This window comes from Vicia villosa, unplaced genomic scaffold (genome assembly GCF_029867415.1).
Source record: "Vicia villosa cultivar HV-30 ecotype Madison, WI unplaced genomic scaffold, Vvil1.0 ctg.000745F_1_1, whole genome shotgun sequence".
Taxonomy (NCBI): domain Eukaryota; kingdom Viridiplantae; phylum Streptophyta; class Magnoliopsida; order Fabales; family Fabaceae; genus Vicia; species Vicia villosa.
The window spans coordinates 621134-644407 of NW_026705334.1; the positions used below are offsets into that span (position 1 = coordinate 621134).

Consider the following 23274-nt stretch of genomic DNA (forward strand, 5'->3'; position numbering starts at 1 on the left):
TGTGATGGAAATGGTGGTGCAAAGTAGAGAGTCCTTTATCCAGATTTTTAGAGAAGTGGGTAGAATATTGTACTGTAATCACGTGATATTTTTTTGTCATCATATTCTTATCAGAGTCTTTAGATAAGTACTAATGAAACTTGACCAGAGTTCAGAATTATTATCTTTCTTCATAGTTAACAATTCGTTAGAGTACAAAATTCTTCTCGTTACATTATATAGTTTTTATCATAAAAACTCAAAGATTAATTACCGAAAGACTTATTCCAACAACAAACACTCTTATATTAGTTCAAAAACATGGAATTAAATTCCCTACATAAAAGAAAACCTAAGAAGAAAAAAAATGGCATCTAATAAAGTTGGAATAAAACAAATAAAATAAGGCAAATTCTTTGGAACCCATGAGTTTAAGTTGGGTACCAGTACCCTTAGTACAAATTGTATTTAAATTTTAATTTATTTTAAAATAAAATAAAATATAAGAGTGACATGGCATTGAATTTCTCTATTTGATTGGTTGAAGGTACCGCTATCCAACTAAACTCAAGGGTACCGGAGTATTACGGGTGTATAATGTTACATAGAATATAGATATAGATTGAGTCAGCAACCTGAGATTGTGTTTTTGTCTCTTTCAGTGCATTTTTTATCTTCACACTTCAAACCCATCACGTCAAAACTCTCTCCCTCTCTATCTTCTTCACCTCATTCGCTATTTCTCTATCCATCATGAGACGCTACTTCTCCAAATTCATCCATTCGCCAATTCGATTCATCACATCAAATTCATCAGTTCCGGTAAAAATCTCTCTATCTTTGACTTTCTTTTACCTCTCATGTAACTCACTCAACATATAGTTTACCTCAATTGTTCTTCAACTTCAATCAATTTTACTTAGATCTAATCTAAATTGTGATGTTTCTGATAGTTAGTTATATTCATGTTCAAAATTTTGATTGTGAAAATTTGACAGGTGAAATTTGAGACTGGTTCTTATTCTAGTACCAGAATTTGTAATCTTCAATCTTTATTCAAAGGAAAATCTAGTCATTATTCAACAGAAACTTCTGTAAAATCTTGTGATTTGTTATCCGAAGAAAAGCCGAAAGAGAACTCTGTTTCTGATATGTTGGTTGATTCATTTGGAAGGATTCATACTTACTTGAGAATATCATTAACTGAGAGATGTAATTTAAGGTGTAAGTATTGTATGCCAGCTGAGGGTGTGGAGTTAACTCCTACTGATCAGGTTTTAACGAAAGACGAGATTCTGCGAGTGGCTGGTCTGTTTGTGAGTTCTGGTGTGAATAAAATACGGTTGACGGGTGGTGAGCCGACTATCAGAAAGGATATTGAAGATATTTGTTTTGAGTTGTCGAGTTTGAAGGGGTTGGAGACATTGTCCATGACTACGAATGGGATTGTGCTTGCGAGAAAACTTCCGAAGCTTAAAGAGTGTGGACTTACTTCTCTGAACATTAGCGTGGATACGCTTGTACCGGCTAAGTTTGAGCTTATGACGAGACGGAAAGGGCATAATAAAGTAATGGAGTCAATTAATGCTGCGGTTGATCTTGGTTATGATCCGGTTAAGGTATATGTTTGGTCTTGTTTCTTTACGTTTTGCACATTTTTCGCTTTGGTCATCATAGTTTTGTTAAACAGTGGCACGATAGCGCAGGGAAATTTGAACAAATCACAATTGTTTTTGGAAACACTATAGAGAAGTGGAATCTGAACGAATCACTATTGTTCTGCAATATGTTATTTATTGCGATCTGCGATAGACAATATTGGATTCACCTCCGTATCAGTAGTTTCCCTTTTGACTAATTCATAAAGGCATTCACGAATTGCTGATTGATACATTTGAATGTGTCTTGTATGTTTCTGTTGCATTCCAGGTCAATTGTGTTGTAATGCGTGGATTCAACGACAATGAAATCTGTGACTTTGTTGAGTTGACGCGTGAAAAGCCAATTAATGTTCGATTCATTGAGTTCATGCCTTTTGATGGAAATGTTTGGAATGTCAAGAAACTTGTACCTTACTCAGAAATGTTGGATACAGTGGTAAGGTAGAACTCGGACTGAAGATCTCGTTTTGATAGTTTTTTTTAATGGTTTCTTATAGTTGAGAACCTTCATAACCGTCATTTTCAAACAGACGAAACAGTTTGCTAGCTTAAAAAGAGTTCAAGATCATCCGACAGAAACGGCCAAGAATTTCACCATAGATGGCCATAAAGGAAAAGTTTCGTTTATTACATCAATGACTGAACATTTTTGTGCTGGTTGCAATAGATTGCGACTACTAGCTGATGGAAACTTAAAAGTTTGTTTGTTTGGACCTTCAGAGGTATGTTATATTCTAACCAACATAGTTCAGTATATCATGCACGCCACTTAATTTTTGGTGCCCGCAACTCTGTTATAGTCTGTTTTTTTGGTGAATCTGGTTATCGTTGGTGATGATAAGTTGGAGGCTTTTTAAATCCAAAAGATATTGAATCTGATAATTAGATCACATGGGAAATGAAGGATCAAAGGATTGGTATTTAAGGCACATAAATGATTTTTATGAGTATAGTATGAACTTAAACCTTATGTAACACTAACACTTTAGATTGAAGATGTGCCAGATGTCTGACATGTATTGACACCGACACATGAGTTTACATTTTACTATTTCATTTATTCAAATTATTACTAGGGTCGATGTTTTTGGGTCAGTTTCATGTGAGTGTTTGCGTCGATGCTCCAGAGCTTAAGCCTTTAACATGATAAGGTTTAAAAAAGTGTATAAAAGATTCGTATTCGTATAGTTAGCTATGCAATTGTTGGGTATGGTTCTGGATGTTTTCTACTACCTATTTTCAGTTACTTTACAGAATAAAGGAAGATAGAGTGGTAGTATCAGATTGGAACTTTGAACGTGTTATTTCTGTTGTCAATCCTGAATTGTGAATATGATATAATTATATTCTAAATTTTGGGAAAGAGAGAAGCTATTTCGTAAATTCTTAATTTACGAAAATAAATTTCAGGAATTTATTTGCACAGTAAGAAGTATAAAGTACCTTACAGAAAGTGAATTGTTCAAGTCCATCCTGAAGTTTGTTAGTATGGATATATGATTCATAATCAAAAGTAAAAAGATATATTTTTCAGATGCATGGTTTTGACAGAAGACAGGGAAGTTAATGGAAGTTAATTAGATCACATGGGTGAAATGATGGCTGTTCTTCCTATTAAATATGTATAACATGTATCATGTGTAACTGTTGGATTTTCCACCTTACTTGCGGTCCGCCCCTAGTCGCCCTAATTGCGGCACTTTGGCTTGCCTTCATTGCAGAGCCTCCAACACCTTAATTGTGTCGGCTTTGGAGAGGTGGATTTAGTCTCACGTTGCTTAGAGATATGGCATGTGTTGTGTTTAAAAGTGGGAGCAATCCTCAATTTACAAGCTGGTTTTGTAGGGAAGATTTAGGCCCAACCCAAATTCTGAGAGTAACTTTAGAAAAGGATTTACTGTGACAGTCTTACATGGGCTTCTTGTCTTGCACTGCAGGTAAGCTTAAGAGATCCCATGCGGAATGGTGCAGAGGATCACGAGCTTAGGGAGATAATAAGCGCGGCGGTATGCTCTTCTTGCTATCATTACCAAAATTCAGAATTTCATTATGTTGTTTTAGCAATTTTTTAGCATCTTTGCCAGCACTGGTTATTGTCTTTTAATATGATGATATAGCGATAGAATTATATTTACATGCTATTCTAATACAATTTGACAAACTCATCCCTAAAAAGTGTTTTTGCATTCTACATGGCTGTGTACTTGTCATGGTTTTAAATTGCGGCCGCGGTTGCTGTTACGATGCAGCCGCAATTTTGGTTAAAACCATGATACCTGCCCAGCACAAGTTAACAGTGGATGATATAGTACTTAAAAATTGTTGGGTTTATTTAAGTTATTCTATGAGATTGTGTACTATCATGTCTTTTTAGCTTTGCCTATTGTTTGGTTTAGGTGAAGAGGAAGAAACCTTCACATGCCGGTATGTTTGACATAGCTAAGACAGCGAATCGGCCTATGATACATATTGGTGGATAAGGTTTGGTCATTATTTTTTCTTCTCTATATAGATTTTTCGCATTCAATCTCTATGAAGATTGGTTCTACAATTTACTAAAGCACAAAATGATTTGTCTGTGATATCAGGTATATATCGTATACTGTTAAAGCTCGCTCATATGGCAAGACACGAAAGCAGCCCCAACCAAAAGCAGTCTGAATTACGCATTGATCGAGATCTTCACCAATCTCACTCTCCCTGGGGCGATAAGTTTTTTTCAAGTGTGAGCATGCATTTTATTGAACATCTGTACTTTTAGCAAATATGAAAGGGTTGAAGAATAATGCCAATCTGGTATTTGATATTTTGATCATGTTGATCTTTCTCAGTGGATAGTTTATTTAAATTTTGAGGTGGCTTTTTGTTGTATTTATATATATGATGAGTTACATAGCAAATTGGAATTTTGATAAGATTTATAATGCCTGTTATAAATTGATTATATTATCTTTTATGTGTTTGGTGGTTAGTTTTTCTGCCAAGACACGCAAAATATTCTATAGGGAGAGAGTGATGTTACATAAAAAAAGATTATATCTAGAGTCAACTAATGTATTACAGAGAAAATTGTAGTTATATCTATTGAGAAATACATGTTATAATTGTGCTTCCCATGTTCTGGTGATATGAGAATGATAGAAACCTTAGTTGAAAGAGTTTATTTTATGGAAAACCGTTCAACAAAGCCAGAGATAAAACCAAATTGTCCTACAAAATTGAAAATTGAGTTTGATAAAATTATATTTAACATAATTGAATTTAATAATTAATATAATTAATTTAAGTCTATATACATTTATGTTAAAGTGAGTGAATTAAATAACAAATTTTAGTATAAAAATTACGTTTAAATTCAAAAGCTATAAATTTTAATTTAAATTAAATCAATTCTAAAGATTGAGGGCCCGTTTGTTTTGGCTTTTTTTAAAAATGATTTTTATAGTGTTATCAAATTTTGCGAAAAATTTTTTTACAAAGAAATTTTTTATAAAAGCTTCAAATGAAAAATCTGTTTGAATAGTTATTCTTAAAATGTGATTTTAGGTATTTCATCTATTTATGGGGAAAAAATTTGGATATCAAAATTTCAAAAAATCACTTAATTTTGAAGCTATTTCAAATAGATTTTCATAAAAATCATTTTTGAAAAACAACTTTTTGAAAAAATTATGATTTTGACTAAGTTTTGGTCTTCAATTATGTAAGTTTATGTTATAGGATGTCAAATTAAGTGTTTCATTTTAAAAAAAAACGAATATAAGAAAATTTGTAATATTTTGAAAAACGGTTTTAGAAAATCTATTTTCAAAAATACAAAGAAAAAATCCATTTTTTTAAAGCTGAAACAAAGTGGCCCTGAATCAGTTTTAAAAAATAAACACTTAAAATCATTTAAAATATATACGTAGTCTTTCATAGTTTTTCTTCTAAAATTTTCGAAAAACCAACCCACAAATTTGAGAGAAAAAAAGAAATAGAACACATCACAATGCCAATGGATAATTTATGTTGCCGGCTTTGTGAGAAAATACTTTTATTGTTGTTAAATAAATATAAATAAAAGACTTTTGCTATTTAATATATAGACTACTTAAGAGTGTCATGATATGTGGTTTGCCCCTTCACATTTGTATTAGGAGCTGACTTTTTGCCTTCCAAAGTCAAATGTTGTCATAATCTTGAGTAAAACAAAAGTAAACTATACAAACCAAACCTTGACATTACATTTAAGTTTAAAAAAAGCCACTATAGTGGTATCCCATTCATTTAAAAATAAAAAAAGCCATTATATCTTCCTCATGGAAGTAATTAAATAACATAACTATTTGAGTTAAATATTCTTTTATTTTTATAAATATTTCAAATTTTATTTTTAGTGTTTGTTAAAAAAATTATTTATTTTGATTTTACAAAATTTTTATGCATGTAGATTTAGTTCTTATTATTTTCTAAAATTTTGAAAATTGTTTAAATATTCTTTAACTTTTAAAATGAGAAAAATTAAATATGAATTTTTAAATTTTAAAAGATAATGATAAATATTCGAACACAAGAAAATTTTGCTACAATTTCCAAAAGTCGTTTTAAATAAAATGATAAATATTCTAACAATCAAGGTATTTGTAAATTATTTATGGGAAATGCTAACAAGTGCCCCAGGGGCACTCTTTAATAGCTTTAAAAAGTAAATTTTTCTTGGAAATATGCGTAATTAATGCATCGAAAATTGAAATGGTGAACTTTTGAAAGAATATTTTCTTTATTTAGAATGCTTAAAGAGTGCCCCTGGGGCACTCGTTAGCATGACCCATTATTTATATTTGTGACTTTTGATTTACTAGCACTGAAGACAAAAAATCTTCTACCAAGAATAGTTAACGAGCTGGTTATCAAATCAACAAATGTACATAAATGCTCATTATATTACTTTAGCATCAAAAGGACCACTTGAAATTACTACACATTCATATATAATTAATTCTCAATCTTCAATAAGCATAATTTTTTTCTGTGATTAATATTTGTAATTAATATCCACACACCAATTAGCAAGACAAATAACAAACAAAATATCAACAAAAAAAAATCTTAATTTTGATTAAGAAGAGGCATAGTAGTACTTAACTCTTCCATAAAACCATCATATTCTGAAAAACCATCTAAGAAACCATTGAATTTTTCATTTGACTTTGATCTTCTCCATATTTCTTCCTCTTCAGTTTCATTCTTTACACTTACCCCATTTTGCAGACTAAGAAAATCTTTCTCATCTTCTCGCACGATCATCGCCTTTTCGAGGTGTAAATCCATTGAATCTTTGGATTTGCTTCTTGCACCTCCCTTTTCGTGATCTTCTGGCTTTCCTGTGAGTCTTTGAACAAGCTCCCTGAAATTTGCAACATCAGTTTTTATGATTTCTGGAGCATATATATGAATTATTCGGATTTTCGGCTTCGCTTTTGAAATGACTTGTGAATCTTTGTTAACTCCTAGGTTGGAAGATGTTGAGGTTGAATAAAATGTGTGTTGTTTTTTCATGTTTGATTCTGAATGTAACAATATCCTGCAAGAAAACAAAGTACAATTGTATATATGATTCTGTGTTTTGGATAAACAATTCACCAAATTTATAGTCAATGAAATAGTTTAATAAAGAATGCCAAAAAGGGTCCCTCCTATTCAGTTACATATGTAATTTTTGTTTCATTATTTATTTATTTATTTATTGAATAAACAATTATTTTATAGTCATTTAATAATAGATACAAGCAAGATACAAGTGACTAAAGTTGTCAATATTGTGATCTTGCATAAAATCGAGAGAGGATAGTAAGATTATAAAACATAAAATCGTTATTAAAATCGAAAGATTCTATTCAATTATTTTTGTATCATTGAAAGGGGATAACAAGATTGTAAAACATATTATCGTATCAAAAATCGTAAAATATTACTAAAATGAAAAATAATCTACATATTTGAAGTATTTTCTTACATTATATTTTGGTAGAAAACTATATTCTAAGAAAAATGGCCTCCATTTAACCATAACTATTGCGCATCGGTATCTTGTTATCCTTTTGAGGCTATAGTGATGGTGGCGGAAAACGGCCGATCATGGCCAGAATTGACCAATATCATACATAATCAATGGCTTTAGGATTTTTTTTTCCCCACAGTTTGGTTATAACACCGGATTCTACTTAAGATCGGGATATTTGAGTGTGAGTGAGAGTCAAATTATAAAACTTTAAGATCTATATCTAGGGGTGTTCGCGGTGCGGTTTGGGCGGTTTTGACGAAAAAAATCATCCGAACCGCAAGAGAAAAAATCGTGTGGTTTGGTTTGGTTCGGGTGGCTTTTAAAAAAAATCTGAACCAAATCAAACCAAACTAATGCGGTTTGGTTCGGTTCGGTTGGTTCGGTTTTTTACAAATATTTTATTGAGCCATACATACACATATAGATGACAACATAATTTTGTATTTAGACATTCATACACTATCAAATAACAACAAAACTCGTCATATTTTGACAACAATTTTCCATTTAATATGTAAAAATTAAATTAGAAAAAAGTGGAATATTAAACATAAAATAATAGCATAAAACAATATAAAAATTATTATAATGAAATAAAAAATAGAAGAGAAGAGAGATTAGTGAAGGTGAAAAAGAATAAAAAAGAGTTGAGAGATTAGAGAAGATGTGCGATAAAAACGAAACTGAAATACGGAATATTTACATAAAAATGAGAAGGTGAAAAAGGAAAGAATATAAGAGAGTAGAGATTATAGAAGAAGAGGGAAGATGTATGTGGCAAAGAAGGTGTGATACTGTTATTAGAGATTCGAGAAGATTGAGACTGAAATTATATGTGTAAGGATGAGAAAATTGTTCGTAATCATAAAACTAAAGTATAATAGGTTTAAGTTTAGGTTGAATGTGAGTTAAATAAAAGTTAGGTTGTAACATAATGCGGTTTGATTCGGTTTGGTTCGGTTATAAAATACAAACCGCAAACCGAACCAAACTGTGCAGTTTTGTTAAAAAATGACTCAAACTAATCTGAATCGAATGCGGTTTTTTGCAGTTTCGATTTGGTTTGGTTTGGTTTGCGGTTTTCTATTGGGTTGGTTTGGTTTTGAACACCCCTATGACTATATGGAGATCTTGACAACTAAATACAAGCAGTGCATTGAGATATACATTAACCTTTAACAAAAGCCGATATTACTAAGTTGAACGACAAATTTAAATCTCTATTTAATTCTCACAGAGTGTGTGTTTTTAAATGTTATTACCACTAATGCGTCTAAAAAACACATTAATCTCAATGGCTCATCGATTTAATGAATGTACTAATCATTAACTAATGAGTCATTAATAATGGAAGCAATTAATGAATGTACTCTCTCCATGATTTATCTCTGATAAAGTGAAGATTTTGAATGTGACAGCATGACCAAAAATGTGTATAAACTCTGAAAGAAGTGGAAAAGGTGTACCCAAAAATTTGCCTAAATAGAATTTCTGTTGTGTTTATGAAAATCAGCTATGCACACGAGAGTTTTGTGTGTCCTAGTTTGCAAATATTCTTGCAGTATACCATGTGCACGTGTGGAAGTGGTGGTCCCTTCTGTTTTGCACGTGAGTAGTAATTAAAGATTGTGTCAGTCACGGTTACTATCATATGCAATGTGGCCTACATTGTGTTCTACAAAGAGCTATCAATTGTACTCTTTGAAATTTGAATCCTATGATCAGGTACTTGATCTGTTTGTTTATCATCATTTTGACCGTGTCATAACTACAATTGAATCCTTAAACATAAATACTTTTGATTGGTTATCAAAATTGACCTTAATCGATAATCGGAGAGATGATGTTACTGATGAGAAGAATGATAGCTCCGTTGAAGGATGATATATTTGCAAAAATATAAATACTTTTGATTGATTATCAAAATTGACCTAAATCGACGATAGAAAAGATAGACACATGTATAAGAATAATTATAGCTTCAATTAAAAATGATGTAATCATCTAATTTACGCGTGTGCGTCTCTAAGAGCATCTCTATAATATAATGTGTAATATTTATGTTTAATAGTGAGTCATTTGATCTGAACTAGATCTAAATATAGTCCAATTGAAAACCCAAGAGAACCAAAATGTATTTTGTCCACATTACACAAAAGAAAGTTTGATGCCATTTTAACAAAATATTATTTCAAATTTAATCAGTAGAGTTTACTCTCGTAGAAATTCAATCAAGAGAATCAACTTGTCTTATTTTTCATTCAACTCTCTTAATTGGTTTGCTCATAGCTCTTGGTACTCATGATTATTTATCTTTCATTCTGCAAGCATCAGGGAGGAACGCGGTGTGACTCTGCAGGTGCAAACAACAAAGAGTTATTTTGTTTAAATCATGTTGGGGCCTCATTAAATTGTGACGTGATTTTCCTAAAATTCAGCACGACGCATTAGATTAATGAAGCATCGCTGCACAATTCTATCAAATTATTTGCTAAATTTTTCCCGTGATCAAAGAAGAACATGACACTATCTTAGGATGCAAACAATGAAGAATTGGTCTATTTAACTTGTGCTGCAACCTCATAAAATTGTGGTGTGATTTTCTTAAAACTCATCAGCACCCATCAGATTAATGAATCATCATGCCACAAATTTATATGATATATTTAGCTTAATTTCCATAAATATTATTAGCATTTTTATTTAATTATGTTATTTTATTCATCTGATTATTTGCTTGAGTACAAGCAAAGGTTCAAGTATGGGGGAGTTTGATAACACAAATTTATATGATATATATAGCTTAATTTCCATAAATATTATTAGCATTTTCATTTAGTTATGTTATTTTATTCTGGTATTATGCGGGTATTTTCCTTTGTTTCAGGTAATGAGTCTGCACGAGCATATTTGTGAAAAGAAGAAGAAACAGAGCAAAATCGATTCATATTTATTAAAGAGAAGTGAAAAGAGGAGCAAAAGAAATCTGGAGGTGCAAACATACAAGACCCAAAAGACATAGTGGAAGCCCAGCCCACGCGGGAGCTGAAACTCCCACTACTCAAAGGGAGACGCCCGTCTCCAAGGACTCGTTGCCACGTCACTAAAGAGGAGACGCCCGTCTCCATGCTTCCTAAAAGATCTCCACTTGAGACGCACGTCTCCAAGTGTTTGCCAAGTCAAGTTCAAGAGTGCATACGCACGTCTCCAACTCAGTCAAAATAGGGTACGTAAAATCCGGAAGAAAAGGCACAGCGTGGGAGAAAATGACCGTTACTACTCAGCTATAAAAGGGAACTGATAATTCACTATCAGGGTCCGAGTTTTTGCACCATAATTATTTTTTCTTGTTTTCATAGCTTCCAATCAATTTCCTTTCTAGCATTTTACTTAGCATTTTTGTTTCCTTTGTTCTTTTCTCACAACAATTTCTACACCGGAAATTGTTGTGAACCTTCAACAGATCTAACCTTACGTTAGATTTAGTTTTATTTCCTTGTTTAATTTACGCCGAATAATTTCTGAAGAACGATCCAACCGACCTGTGGTGGAAGTTCAAGTACTCGAAGATTCAAGTTTTATTTAATTCAGATTTACATTATACAGGTTTCTATTTACCGCTTTAATTATTATTTTGTTGCATGATATATTGTATGACAATTAATATGCCTAAAGTTATGAATCGAATTTATTTATGCATGTTTAACCGTATCAATATGTCTGGCTAATTTAATTAAGATATCGGTATGTAAAGTAATTTAACCGTAGGGATTCGAAATAAACTGGCTTAAATATGTTTTATTAAAAATCACTCCTTTCTGGTTTTGTGTCTAATTTAATTAGCTAAAGTTATAAAATCAATAGAGCGAGAGTTTGAGATTTTAGAACTGATAAAGGTTAAAATCAACAGAGCAAGAGTTTGAGATCTTTAACTGGATAGTAGACATAGAACATTAGTTTTAAGGACAACGATAACGTATTAAAACTAATTAGAATTTATTTATTTTCAAAAAGTGTTTTTAAACTCGACACGGGACAGCGAGAGCGTACGTTAGGGAATACTAGCATGATCCGAGTCAACAGAGCGAGAGTTTGAGACTAGGAGATTTAAGTAAATAACCTCTTCATGAAATGAGCATTTTATCAACCGTGATGTTTTCAAAAAGCTTTTCTAAATCTAATGGGACAGTGAGAGCGTACGTTAAGAGTTAGGATAGTAGTCTAAATCAACAGAGCGAGAGTTTGAGAGGAGGACTTTTAAATGACAGAGTTAATAGAGATTTTTAATTAAATGAGAACTGTAGCCAATGGAACTTCGGATCACCTAAGTTAGACGAAATACATACTGATATCCGCTTATTATTATATTTCTTAGAATAAAGATTTTTAGTTCCCCTTTAGAAACAACTCACGTATTTTTTGCGTTAGCTTTACATAGTAACCTTAGATAACGGTAGGTCGATTCATAGTCCATGTGGATTCGATATCTTTTAAAATGACACGACTGTGTACTTGCAGACATTAGATTAATAGACACGTAAAGTCGCGATCAACACACAAAGCCTAAACTATTTTCAAAATGGGTGTGATTAAATCAACTATAGCAGATGCAATTCTAACATTAATATTTGTTTTCTTCATCTCAACACTAAGAATTCTCACTTCAAAAACAGCTTTCCTCCTCAATCTTAAACCAGTTTCACTACCAGGCCTATTCATCACAACCATCCTAAACACAATTTCTTAATCTTCAACCAGTTTCACTGACAATTTCTTAAATAACATAGAATAAAAATTAACAGTAATGCTAGTACAGTAGTAGAGGGAATGTGAAATCGACTCACGAAGAGAGAAGAAGAAGTGTGATAGTGGTGGTCAAACAGGTCAACGGAGGCGGGGGTTTCTGTTAGTCTATAGAATAGTGGAAACAGTGGCCTATCCCACCTTGTACCCGTTCCGTTTTTGTCGTTGTTCTGTACTCAGCCGCGAAGTGAAGGAGAAGACGAAGAGATTTGTGAGGCGGTGAAGGAGAAGACGAATTGAAGAACAGCTTACCTTGAATTTTGATTATGGAGATGCGAAATACGAACGACAGTCAAGTCAAGTTGGGGAACTGACACCGTCTTCGCGGTTTACAGAGATGGAATCAACGTAAACTAGTTACTATGGTGACAGTATCATCGAAATTCAGAATCGATTTCGTGGAAGGCAGAGATTTTTGTGGAGAAGCAATTGCGGGGCAAGGAAATAGCTTTAGTCAGAGTAGCTTGGGGAGGACCAGCTGATGGAAACGTCACCTGGGAGTTAGAAAGCCAGATGAAAGATTCCTATCCGGAACTATTTGCTTGAGGTATGTTTTCGAGGACGAAAACTCTTTAGTGGGGGAGAGTTGTAACATCCCAAAATTTCTAATTTAATTAGTTTAATTTAATTTTAAATTAATTAATTTGAATTAGCATTTTATTGGAGTTATGTGGAAAGAAAAATAAAATGTTAAGTTGTTGGGCCTTATGGCGGAATAAGTAATATGGGGGTGTAAGTGTGAGGGAGCCCATTTCTAATTTTATGTTTTTCATAAAATAAAGGAAAAACCAGAGGAGAAAGAGTTAGAACGTGAAAAACAAGAAGTTGTGAGAAAAGGAGCTGAAGAACGTGAAAGAGGATCAAAGAGGAAGAAGACCCATCCAAGGATTTGGCTAAGGTAAGGGGGGACTTGTCTAATTATCATCTATTATCGGGTTAGGGGTTGATAATACTGAATAGATGTAGAATTCGGGTCGATTGAGTCATATGACAGGTTTAGGGATTGAGTCCAATTGTGTGATGTTTGATCCTATAATTGAATCCATGATATTTATGTTGTTATGATCTCAATTGATGTGTAATCGATGTATTATGAGGTGTTTTTCGTGTTGTTTGTGCATTCTATTTCCCTAGGTTCGTACTGGTATGAATTGGATGAGTTTGGAATGTATAGAATGTTATTTTCTGCAGGTTGGGGTTTCTGAAATCGCCGGTTCGCGCCGCGTGCATAGGGTTGGCGCCGCGAACAGGTGGGCAGAATGCCAAGAAGTTGTGATACGCTCAGGTCGCGCCGCGTATCTGTGTTCGCGCCGCGAAGGCGTAACTTTTTCTCGTTTCGCGCCGCGTGCAGATGTTTGCGCCGCGAACAGCTTGGCAGAGAGCCAAGGATTCTTGGATCGCTCAGTTCGCACCGCGAACTGGTGATGGCGCCGCGTGCTGTTGGTGTTTTGAGATATTTTTGAAAGTTCAAAGATGCATTACTTTTTAACTGTTGGTCCGTTTGATGCGCCGTTTCGAGCTAAACGAACCTTATAGACTAATCTATGTATGCTATTCTTATTGAGTATGATGATTGATGCAAATACGTGTATGTTTTGTATATGATGATGATGGAATTGTGATTGAATGATGTTAATATATATGAACATACTTGAATGATGATGATGATGTTGATGATTGATGATGATGATGGTATAAGTATGTTGTATATGTTGCATTCATTCATGTTCATTGATGATACTGTATCCATAAGGGTGTGTTAGATCAGTGAAGGGCATGATTCCCATTGTGTGGAATCTGTGCTGGCAGGGCCGTATCTTGGATGATGTTGGATCGGTCATGGGTTACTCCCATATGATGATGTTGGTACCACATGCATAGTGTCAGTTCATACATATGCATAATTTATAACATGATTGGATGCATTCCAGTGTTGTAAATGTTGATGATGTGTTGATTGTTGTTTGATTGTTTTGAATGTCTGTTTATGAAACAATTGGGTGAATGATACAACTGTGATGTGTTATTGCTTTATAACCTTATAACATTTGTTAATTATGATGAGACTCACCCTTACATGTTGTCATTTTCAGATTGAGGATAGCGGCTGTTCGACTCGGTGAGGATTAGCTCATGAGTCAGTAGTTTAGTAGCGTCAGGTGTCATGCTCTGATAGTTGTAACACTGGGGACGCGATTGTTTAGAGTTTATGATTATGACTCTAGTTATGTTTTGATGTTTTGAAGGATAAGTTTTAAAGATGTTAAACTTAGTCCGTTTTTGATAAATTTCCGCTGTGTTAACATGAAACGTTTTAATTTATGATGATTACCTTAGTGAATGCATGACATGACTGAATGATGTTTAATTATTGTGAATTGTGGCACCCTTATTTCATGTACTCTGAAAGATTGTTTTAAATTGCCGTGGGGTTAGTAAGGGGTGTTACAATAGTGGTATCAGAGCATAGTCGGTCGTTATGACCAGAGTCTTAGTGTCAGTTTTGTTTCCTGTGTATGCGACTAGTAAGAGTTAACTGTCGATACTTCTGTTCTGATTAAATTGGTTGTGATTTAAGCAGAACAATGGCTGGAAGAGGAGGAAGAAACGACGATGCTATCGCTGAGGCTCTGGGCATGATTGCTGGTGTGCTGGGAGGAAATGCCAATGGAGCTGCGATTGGTGCTGACAGGCAGCTGAACAGTTTTCAGAGGAACAATCCTCCATTGTTCAAGGGCACGCATGATCCCGAAGGTGCTCAGAAGTGGCTTAAGGAGATCGAGAGAATCTTCAGAGTCATCGATTGTGCTGAAGATCTGAAGGTGAGATATGGCACTCACATGTTGTCTGAAGAAGCTGACGACTGGTGGATGACTACCAGGACTGAACTGGAAGCTGATGGTGTGGCTATTTCTTGGGATGTGTTCAAGAGGGAATTTTTGAGAAGGTACTTTCCTGAAGACGTAAGAGGTCGAAAGGAAATTGAATCTCTGGAACTAGTCCAAGGTAGCATGACAGTACCAGAGTATGCTTCGAAGTTCGTTGAGTTGGCGAAGTACTACGTTCACTACAACAACGATGAAGCTAGTGAATTCTCGAAATGCATCAAGTTCGAGAACGGTCTCCGTGATGAGATTAAGCAGGGTATCAGATATCAGAGAATCCGGAGATTTGTAGACTTGGTGGACTGTAGTAGGATCTTCGAGGAAGATAATCTCAAGCTGAAGTCATCTCACTCTCGCAAGTTAGTTGACAGAAAAGGGAAGAAGCCTATGGATAAGGGTAAGCCATATGGTAGAGGTAATCCAAAGACTGGTGGTTGGAAGAAGCCTAGTGGGGGAGACTCTAGTGCTTTTGTCAGGTGCTATAACTGTGGTGAGGTCGGGCACCGTAGGAATGAGTGCAAGCTGAATCAGAAGAAGTGCTTCAAGTGTGAAGAAGTGGGTCATGTTGCCGCTGATTGTAAGAAGAAGATTGTGACTTGTTACAATTGTGGTGAAGAGGGTCACATTAGCCCACAGTGTCCTAAACCGAAGAAGAACCAAGCTGGAGGAAAGGTCTTTGCTTTGTCTGGATCAGAAACCACTCCGGAGGATAGACTAATTAAAGGTACGTGTTTTATTCATGGCACACCTTTAGTTGCGATTATTGATGCTGGAGCAACTCATTCTTTTATTTCTTTGGATTGTGCTAAGAGGTTGAATTTGGAACTATCTGAAATAAATGGAAGCATGGTTATTGATACTCCGGCGTCGGGTTCAGTAACTACTTCGTCTGCATGCTTGAATTTTCCGGTTGACATTTTTGGTAGGGAATTCGGAATGGACTTAGTGTGCCTTCCGTTGAAACAACTCGATGTAATCTTGGGGATGAACTGGTTAGAATTTAACCGTGTTCACATCAACTGTTTTTCGAAGACAGTAATCTTTCCTGAAGGAGTTCATTCTGATGATCTGGAGATGACGGCTAGACAAGTGGATGAAGCTATCAAGGATGGTGCAACAGTGTTTATGTTGTTCGCATTGCTGAATGTGAAAGAAAAAGTGGCGAATAGCGAATTACCTGTGGTGTGTGAATTTCCAGAAGTTTTTCCGGAAGAAGTGAATGAATTACCGCTAGAAAGAGAAGTAGAGTTTTCCATTGATTTAATTCCGGGAACTAGTCCAGTGTCAGTGACACCGTATCGTATGTCACCGTCTGAGTTGACTGAACTGAAGAAGCAGTTGGAAGAATTACTTGAGAAGAAGTTCATTCGTCCTAGCGTTTCTCCGTGGGGTGCACCTGTGTTGCTAGTGAAGAAGAAGGAGGGTTCAATGAGGTTGTGTGTGGATTACAGACAACTGAACAAGGTTACTATCAAGAATCGGTATCCCTTGCCGAGGATTGATGATTTGATGGATCAGTTGGTTGGAGCGAGTGTGTTTAGCAAAATTGATCTGAGGTCTGGGTATCACCAGATTCGTGTGAAAGACGATGATATTCAGAAGACCGCTTTCAGAACAAGGTATGGACATTATGAGTATTCGGTAATGCCGTTTGGAGTTACTAACGCACCTGGTGTATTTATGGAGTATATGAATAGGATATTTCATCCTTATCTCGATAAGTTCGTGGTGGTGTTTGTAGATGATATCCTAATATATTCTAAGAGTGAGGAAGAACATGCAGAACATCTCAGAATTGTGTTGGAGTTGTTAAAAGAGAAGCAACTTTTTGCCAAACTGTCGAAGTGTGAATTTTGGTTAAAAGAGGTCAATTTTCTTGGACATGTAATTTCTAAGAATGGTATTGCTGTCGATCCTACTAAGATAGAGGCTGTATCTCAGTGGGAAGCGCCGAAGTCAGTGTCAGAGATTCGTAGTTTTCTTGGTCTTGCAGGTTATTACAGGAAGTTCATTGAAGGATTTTCAAAGTTAGCATTGCCGTTAACTAAATTAACCAGAAAGGGTCAGGCTTTTATTTGGGATGTAAAATGCGAGGAAGGATTCCAAGAGCTGAAGAAGAGGTTGACTAGTGCTCCTATTTTGATTTTGCCGAATCCGACAGAATCATTTGTGGTTTATTGTGATGCTTCGTTGATGGGTTTAGGTGGAGTACTGATGCAGAACCAACAAGTGGTCGCGTACGCGTCGAGACAACTCAAAGTGCATGAAAGGAATTATCCGACTCACGATTTAGAGTTGGCAGCAGTAGTGTTTGTTTTGAAATTGTGGCGACATTATCTGTATGGTTCGAGATTTGAGGTGTTCAGTGATCATAAGAGTCTGAAATATCTCTTTGACCAGAAAGAACTGAATATGAGGCAGAGAAGGTGGTTAGAATTTTTGAAAGATTACGATTTTGGTTTGAATTACCATCCGGGTAGAGCAAACGTTGTTGCTGATGCATTGAGTAGGAAGACCTTGCATATGTCTATGCTAATGGTGAAGGAATTGGATTTGATTGAACAATTCAGAGACTTGAGTTTGGTATGTGAAGGTACTCCTACTAGTGTTAAGTTGGGAATGCTGAAGCTGACCAGTGGTATTCTTGAAGAGATCAGAGAGGGCCAGAAGGCTGATGTCGAATTAGTCGACAAGTTGACTTTGATTAACCAAGGCAAGAGCGGTGAATTCAGAGTTGACGAGAATGGTATACTGAGGTCTGGAGACAGAGTTTGTGTTCCTGATGTTGCTGAACTCCGAAGAAATATTTTAGAAGAAGGACACCGTAGTAGATTAAGTATTCATCCTGGTGCTACCAAGATGTATCATGATTTGAGAAAGCTATTTTGGTGGCCTGGAATGAAGAAAGAAATTGCTGAGTTTGTGTATTCCTGTTTGACTTGTCAGAAGTCAAAGGTTGAACATCAGAAGCCATCTGGATTTATGCAACCGATGTTTATTCCTGAGTGGAAATGGGATAGCATATCAATGGATTTTGTTTCGGGTTTGCCGAGAACTGTTAAGAATTGTGAAGCTATCTGGGTCGTGGTAGACAGGTTGACGAAGTCTGCACATTTCATACCGGTAAGAATGGATTATCCGATGGAAAAGCTGGCTCAATTGTATATTGAGAAGATAGTTAGTCTACATGGTATTCCTTCGAGTATCGTGTCAGACAGAGATCCGAGATTTACGTCTAAGTTCTGGGAAGGTTTGCAGAAGGCTTTGGGTACTAAGCTGAGACTGAGTTCTGCTTATCATCCGCAGACGGATGGACAGACTGAGAGGACAATTCAGTCGTTAGAAGACTTGTTACGTGCTTGTGTGTTAGAAAAAGGAGGTGCTTGGGATAGTTATCTGCCTTTGATTGAATTTACCTACAACAACAGTTTTCATTCGAGTATAGGTATGGCTCCGTTTGAGGCATTGTATGGTAGGAGATGTAGAACTCCATTGTGTTGGTACGAAGCTGGTGAGAGTGTTGTGATTGGACCAGAAATTGTACAACAGACTACGGAGAAGATTAAGATGATTCAAGAGAAGATGAAAGCTTCTCAGAGTCGTCAAAAGAGTTATTATGATAAAAGGAGGAAGACACTTGAGTTCAAGAGGGAGATCATGTGTTTATGAAGGTTACTCATATGACGGGTATTGGTCGAGCTTTGAAGTCAAAGAAGTTGACTCCGCGTTTTATTGGACCATTCCAAGTTTCCGAAAAAGTGGAAGAAGTAGCTTATCGTATTGCCTTTCCGCCGATGCTTGCAAACTTGCATGACGTATTTCATGTATCGCAGTTGAGGAAGTACGTCGCGGATCCATCTCATGTGATTCAGGTAGATGATGTACAGGTGAAAGATAACTTGACCGTTGAAATGTTACCTGTGAGGATTGAAGATAGAAGACTGAAGCAATTGCGGGGCAAGGAAATAGCTTTAGTCAGAGTAGCTTGAGGAGGACCAGCTGATGGAAACGTCACTTGGGAGTTAGAAAGCCAGATGAAAGATTCCTATCCGGAACTATTTGCTTGAGGTATGTTTTCGAGGACGAAAACTCTTTAGTGGGGGAGAGTTGTAACATCCCAAAATTTCTAATTTAATTAGTTTAATTTAATTTTAAATTAATTAATTTGAATTAGCATTTTATTGGAGTTATGTGGAAAGAAAAATAAAATGTTAAGTTGTTGGGCCTTATGGCGGAATAAGTAATATGGGGGTGTAAGTGTGAGGGAGCCCATTTCTAATTTTATGTTTTTCATAAAATAAAGGAAAAACCAGAGGAGAAAGAGTTAGAACGTGAAAAACAAGAAGTTGTGAGAAGAGGAGCTGAAGAACGTGAAAGAGGATCAAAGAGGAAGCAGACCCATCCAAGGATTTGGCTAAGGTAAGGGGAGACTTGTCTAATTATCATCTATTATCGGGTTAGGGGTTGATAATACTGAATAGATGTAGAATTCGGGTCGATTAAGTCATATGACAGGTTTAGGGATTGAGTCCAATTGTGTGATGTTTGATCCTATAATTGAATCCATGATATTTATGTTGTTATGATCTCAATTGATGTGTAATCGATGTATTATGAGGTGTTTTTCGTGTTGTTTGTGCATTCTATTTCCCTAGGTTCGTACTGATATGAATTGGATGAGTTTGGAATGTATAGAATGCTGTTTTCTGCAGGTTGGGGTTTCTGAAATCGCCGGTTCGCGCCGCGTGCATAGGGTTGGCGCCGCGAACAGGTGGGCAGAATGCCAAGAAGTTGTGATACGCTCAGGTCGCGCCGCGTATCTGTGTTCGCGCCGCGAAGGCGTAACTTTTTCTCGTTTCGCGCCGCGTGCAGATGTTTGCGCCGCGAACAGCTTGGCAGAGAGCCAAGGATTCTTGGATCGCTCAGTTCGCGCCGCGAACTGGTGATGGCGCCGCGTGCTGTTGGTGTTTTGAGATATTTTTGAAAGTTCAAAGATGCATTACTTTTTAACTGTTGGTCCGTTTGATGCGCCGTTTCGAGCTAAACGAACCTTATAGACTAATCTATGTGATGATGATTGATTGGTTTTTAGAATGATGAAAATACATGTATGCTATTCTTATTGAGTATGATGATTGATGCAAATACGTGTATGTTTTGTATATGATGATGATGGAATTGTGATTGAATGATGTTAATATATATGAACATACTTGAATGATGATGATGATGTTGATGATTGATGATGATGATGGTATAAGTATGTTGTATATGTTGCATTCATTCATGTTCATTGATGATACTGTATCCATAAGGGTGTGTTAGATCAGTGAAGGGCATGATTCCCATTGTGTGGAATCTGTGCTGGCAGGGCCGTATCTTGGATGATGTTGGATCGGTCATGGGTTACTCCCATATGATGATGTTGGTACCACATGCATAGTGTCAGTTCATACATATGCATAACTTATAACATGATTGGATGCATTCCAGTGTTGTAAATGTTGATGATGTGTTGATTGTTGTTTGATTGTTTTGAATGTCTGTTTATGAAACAATTGGGTGAATGATACAACTGTGATGTGTTATTGCTTTATAACCTTATAACATTTGTTAATTATGATGAGACTCACCCTTACATGTTGTCATTTTCAGATTGAGGATAGCGGTTGTTCGACTCGGTGAGGATTAGCTCATGAGTCAGTAGTTTAGTAGCGTCAGGTGTCATGCTCTGATAGTTGTAACACTGTGGACGCGATTGTTTAGAGTTTATGATTATGACTCTAGTTATGTTTTGATGTTTTGAAGGATAAGTTTTAAAGATGTTAAACTTAGTCCGTTTTTGATAAATTTCCGCTGTGTTAACATGAAACGTTTTAATTTATGATGATTACCTCAGTGAATGCATGACATGACTGAATGATGTTTAATTATTGTGAATTGTGGCACCCTTATTTCATGTACTCTGAATGATTGTTTTAAATTGCCGCGGGGTTAGTAAGGGTGTTACATAACCTATCCCTTTACCAGCGCTTCTAAAAGCGCTTTGGTAACCAGCCCTATAGTAGCGCTTCTATAAAGCACTTTGGTAACCAGCCCTATCCAGCGCTTTTTAAAAGCGCTTTCGTAGGACCCCCTATAGCAGCGCTTTTTTCCCTTCATTTTTAGTTTTGTTTTTAGCGAAACCTATAGCAACACTTTTTCCTAAAAGCGTTTTCGTAGGGGTGCTGCTAAAAGACAAATTTGGCGTAGTGTTGGTGATGATGATCCAACATGAGTGTAACAAGGTGTAAAAAGTTCCCATGAAAAAGATGGAAATGAAGATGTGGTAGGAGATGTAAAAGAGAGATTTGTGGGATAGGTAGGAGGAATACTCCATGGATGATATGAAGGTGTATGATAAGAATAATCCATAGGAGGATTTGAGTACATGGATGAAAGCACCAATTGTTAGGATGCAAATTCAAGAACCCTAACAAAGTTAATAAAAGCTCTAAAACTACAAGACAAATAAAACTAGGCTAGAAAATAATGATAAAAGATAACTTTTGATTTCATTGATTATTTTTGTCATCTCTCAATGACTACATATAGTAGTAGTGGATAGTAACTAAAGGCCCAATAACTAATTAAAGTCCACCTCAATAATATTTTAAGGTTCTAAGAATATTCTAAAAAACATTACAAATTAAATAATAATATAAATTATATTTCTAATTAATCATAATCCTTACTCTATCAACATCCTACCAAGAAATTTTGAACTTTCAACTCAATGATTGCAACTCTATCTGTCACGGATATCCTTCCCTAAAAATGTTAGTGGCCGTATATTACATGGATCTAGTGAGGTGCAAAGCATTTGTCCATTTGTTTCTTAATCATCAAGGTACCATGGAAGGTTTAATAATATCCAATTACCTATATGCATGCCATTGATAGGCATATAGACATGGTTGCTGAATGAAGAATAACATTAATCCAATGAAAAAATTTCTCACTAAACCCAAAATCTTTTAGGACCTTAGGAAGGAAATTCCAGTTCAAGTATCAAATGCTTTGGAGATGTCTACCTTGTTTTCTAAGTTAACACCACAGATGACTTCACAACACTTCAATGAGATCCATTTGCAATAACAGATGGAGTAACATCAGTAATATTATCTCAAATTCTCAATTAACAAGAAAAGATAGCTAAAAGTGTAAACCAATACATACCTGAAAAATGACAGAAATAGGAAAATCATCCATACCAGAGCCAAATCAAAACCAAGATCCAAACAGCATATCAAACCATGTTGAGTAACTGAACCAATAGGTGATCTAACAATAAATGAATTTCTTTTCCATTTTGTTTCTTCACTTAACAGCAAACTTGTATTGATCATGGATCTGATTAATCATGCAAACCAGGTTGAAAGGTGAGGCCTCACTGCAAAGGAGTTTTCAACTAAAGCAAAAGTTGAATCTCGACCGCGAGCAACAACAATTCTATTCGCATTCATTGCATCATAAAACCCGAACCATTCATAAAACCTATGTTTACATTCTTTGATGCAGAATATTTAGATAGATCGTTATATTTTTATTTTACCGAAGAACCTTTTATGTTTACCTGTTACCGTTTATAAAAAACAGTTCCATAACACGAAAAGACAAAATGGTATAGAAAGTGTCGATACCTTTGTTCCGCACTAAAACTAGAGATGATCGGAAAGAGTGAATACGTACACAGTTTGTTACTGTGGTTTGCAGCTTCTAATTCGGTAGAAAAGAGATTGATTTGTAAATTAATACTTCAACGCTTAAGTCAGTAAAAAAAATGAGAAGTGAAATTTGAATGAAAAAGGATTTGAATACTTGAAAAATAACGTGCTCTCTTTTGGAACTAGAAGAATTG

General features: G+C 35.4%; 2 protein-coding genes across 3 annotated transcripts; one reads left to right on the plus strand and one right to left on the minus strand.

Annotated features, from left to right (window-relative positions):
* The first annotated feature begins 635 nt into the window (after positions 1–635).
* On the plus strand, positions 636–4555 carry LOC131630848 (GTP 3',8-cyclase, mitochondrial-like). Of its 2 annotated transcripts, XM_058901590.1 has the most exons (7): positions 639–801; positions 978–1598; positions 1909–2076; positions 2171–2362; positions 3578–3646; positions 4037–4121; positions 4229–4555. In XM_058901590.1, the coding sequence occupies exons 1-6, from the start codon at positions 733–735 to the stop codon at positions 4118–4120; spliced, it is 1203 nt and encodes a 400-aa protein (XP_058757573.1). In that variant the 5' UTR covers positions 639–732; the 3' UTR covers position 4121; positions 4229–4555. The 2 variants fall into 2 exon arrangements, with proteins under 2 accessions (XP_058757574.1, XP_058757573.1); XM_058901591.1 differs by lacking the exons at positions 3578–3646; positions 4037–4121; positions 4229–4555 and adding an exon at positions 3362–3571 and having other exon boundaries at positions 636–801.
* Positions 4556–6590: 2035 nt separating this feature from the next.
* Positions 6591–7246, minus strand: LOC131630864 (VQ motif-containing protein 25-like). Its single transcript, XM_058901608.1, has one exon. The coding sequence runs from the start codon at positions 7179–7181 to the stop codon at positions 6732–6734; it is 450 nt and encodes a 149-aa protein (XP_058757591.1). The 5' UTR covers positions 7182–7246; the 3' UTR covers positions 6591–6731.
* Positions 7247–23274: the final 16028 nt, after the last annotated feature.

Excerpts from the sequence above, each read along its gene's own strand:
- LOC131630848 (XM_058901590.1), top strand. The coding sequence starts at position 733 with ATGAGACGCTACTTCTCCAAATTCATCCATTCGCCAATTCGATTCATC. Across the intron at positions 2,077-2,170 it reads CAGAAATGTTGGATACAGTG|ACGAAACAGTTTGCTAGCTT; the intron begins GTAAGGTAGAAC and ends ATTTTCAAACAG. Across the intron at positions 3,647-4,036 it reads GGGAGATAATAAGCGCGGCG|GTGAAGAGGAAGAAACCTTC; the intron begins GTATGCTCTTCT and ends TGTTTGGTTTAG.
- LOC131630864 (XM_058901608.1), bottom strand. The coding sequence starts at position 7,181 with ATGAAAAAACAACACACATTTTATTCAACCTCAACATCTTCCAACCTA.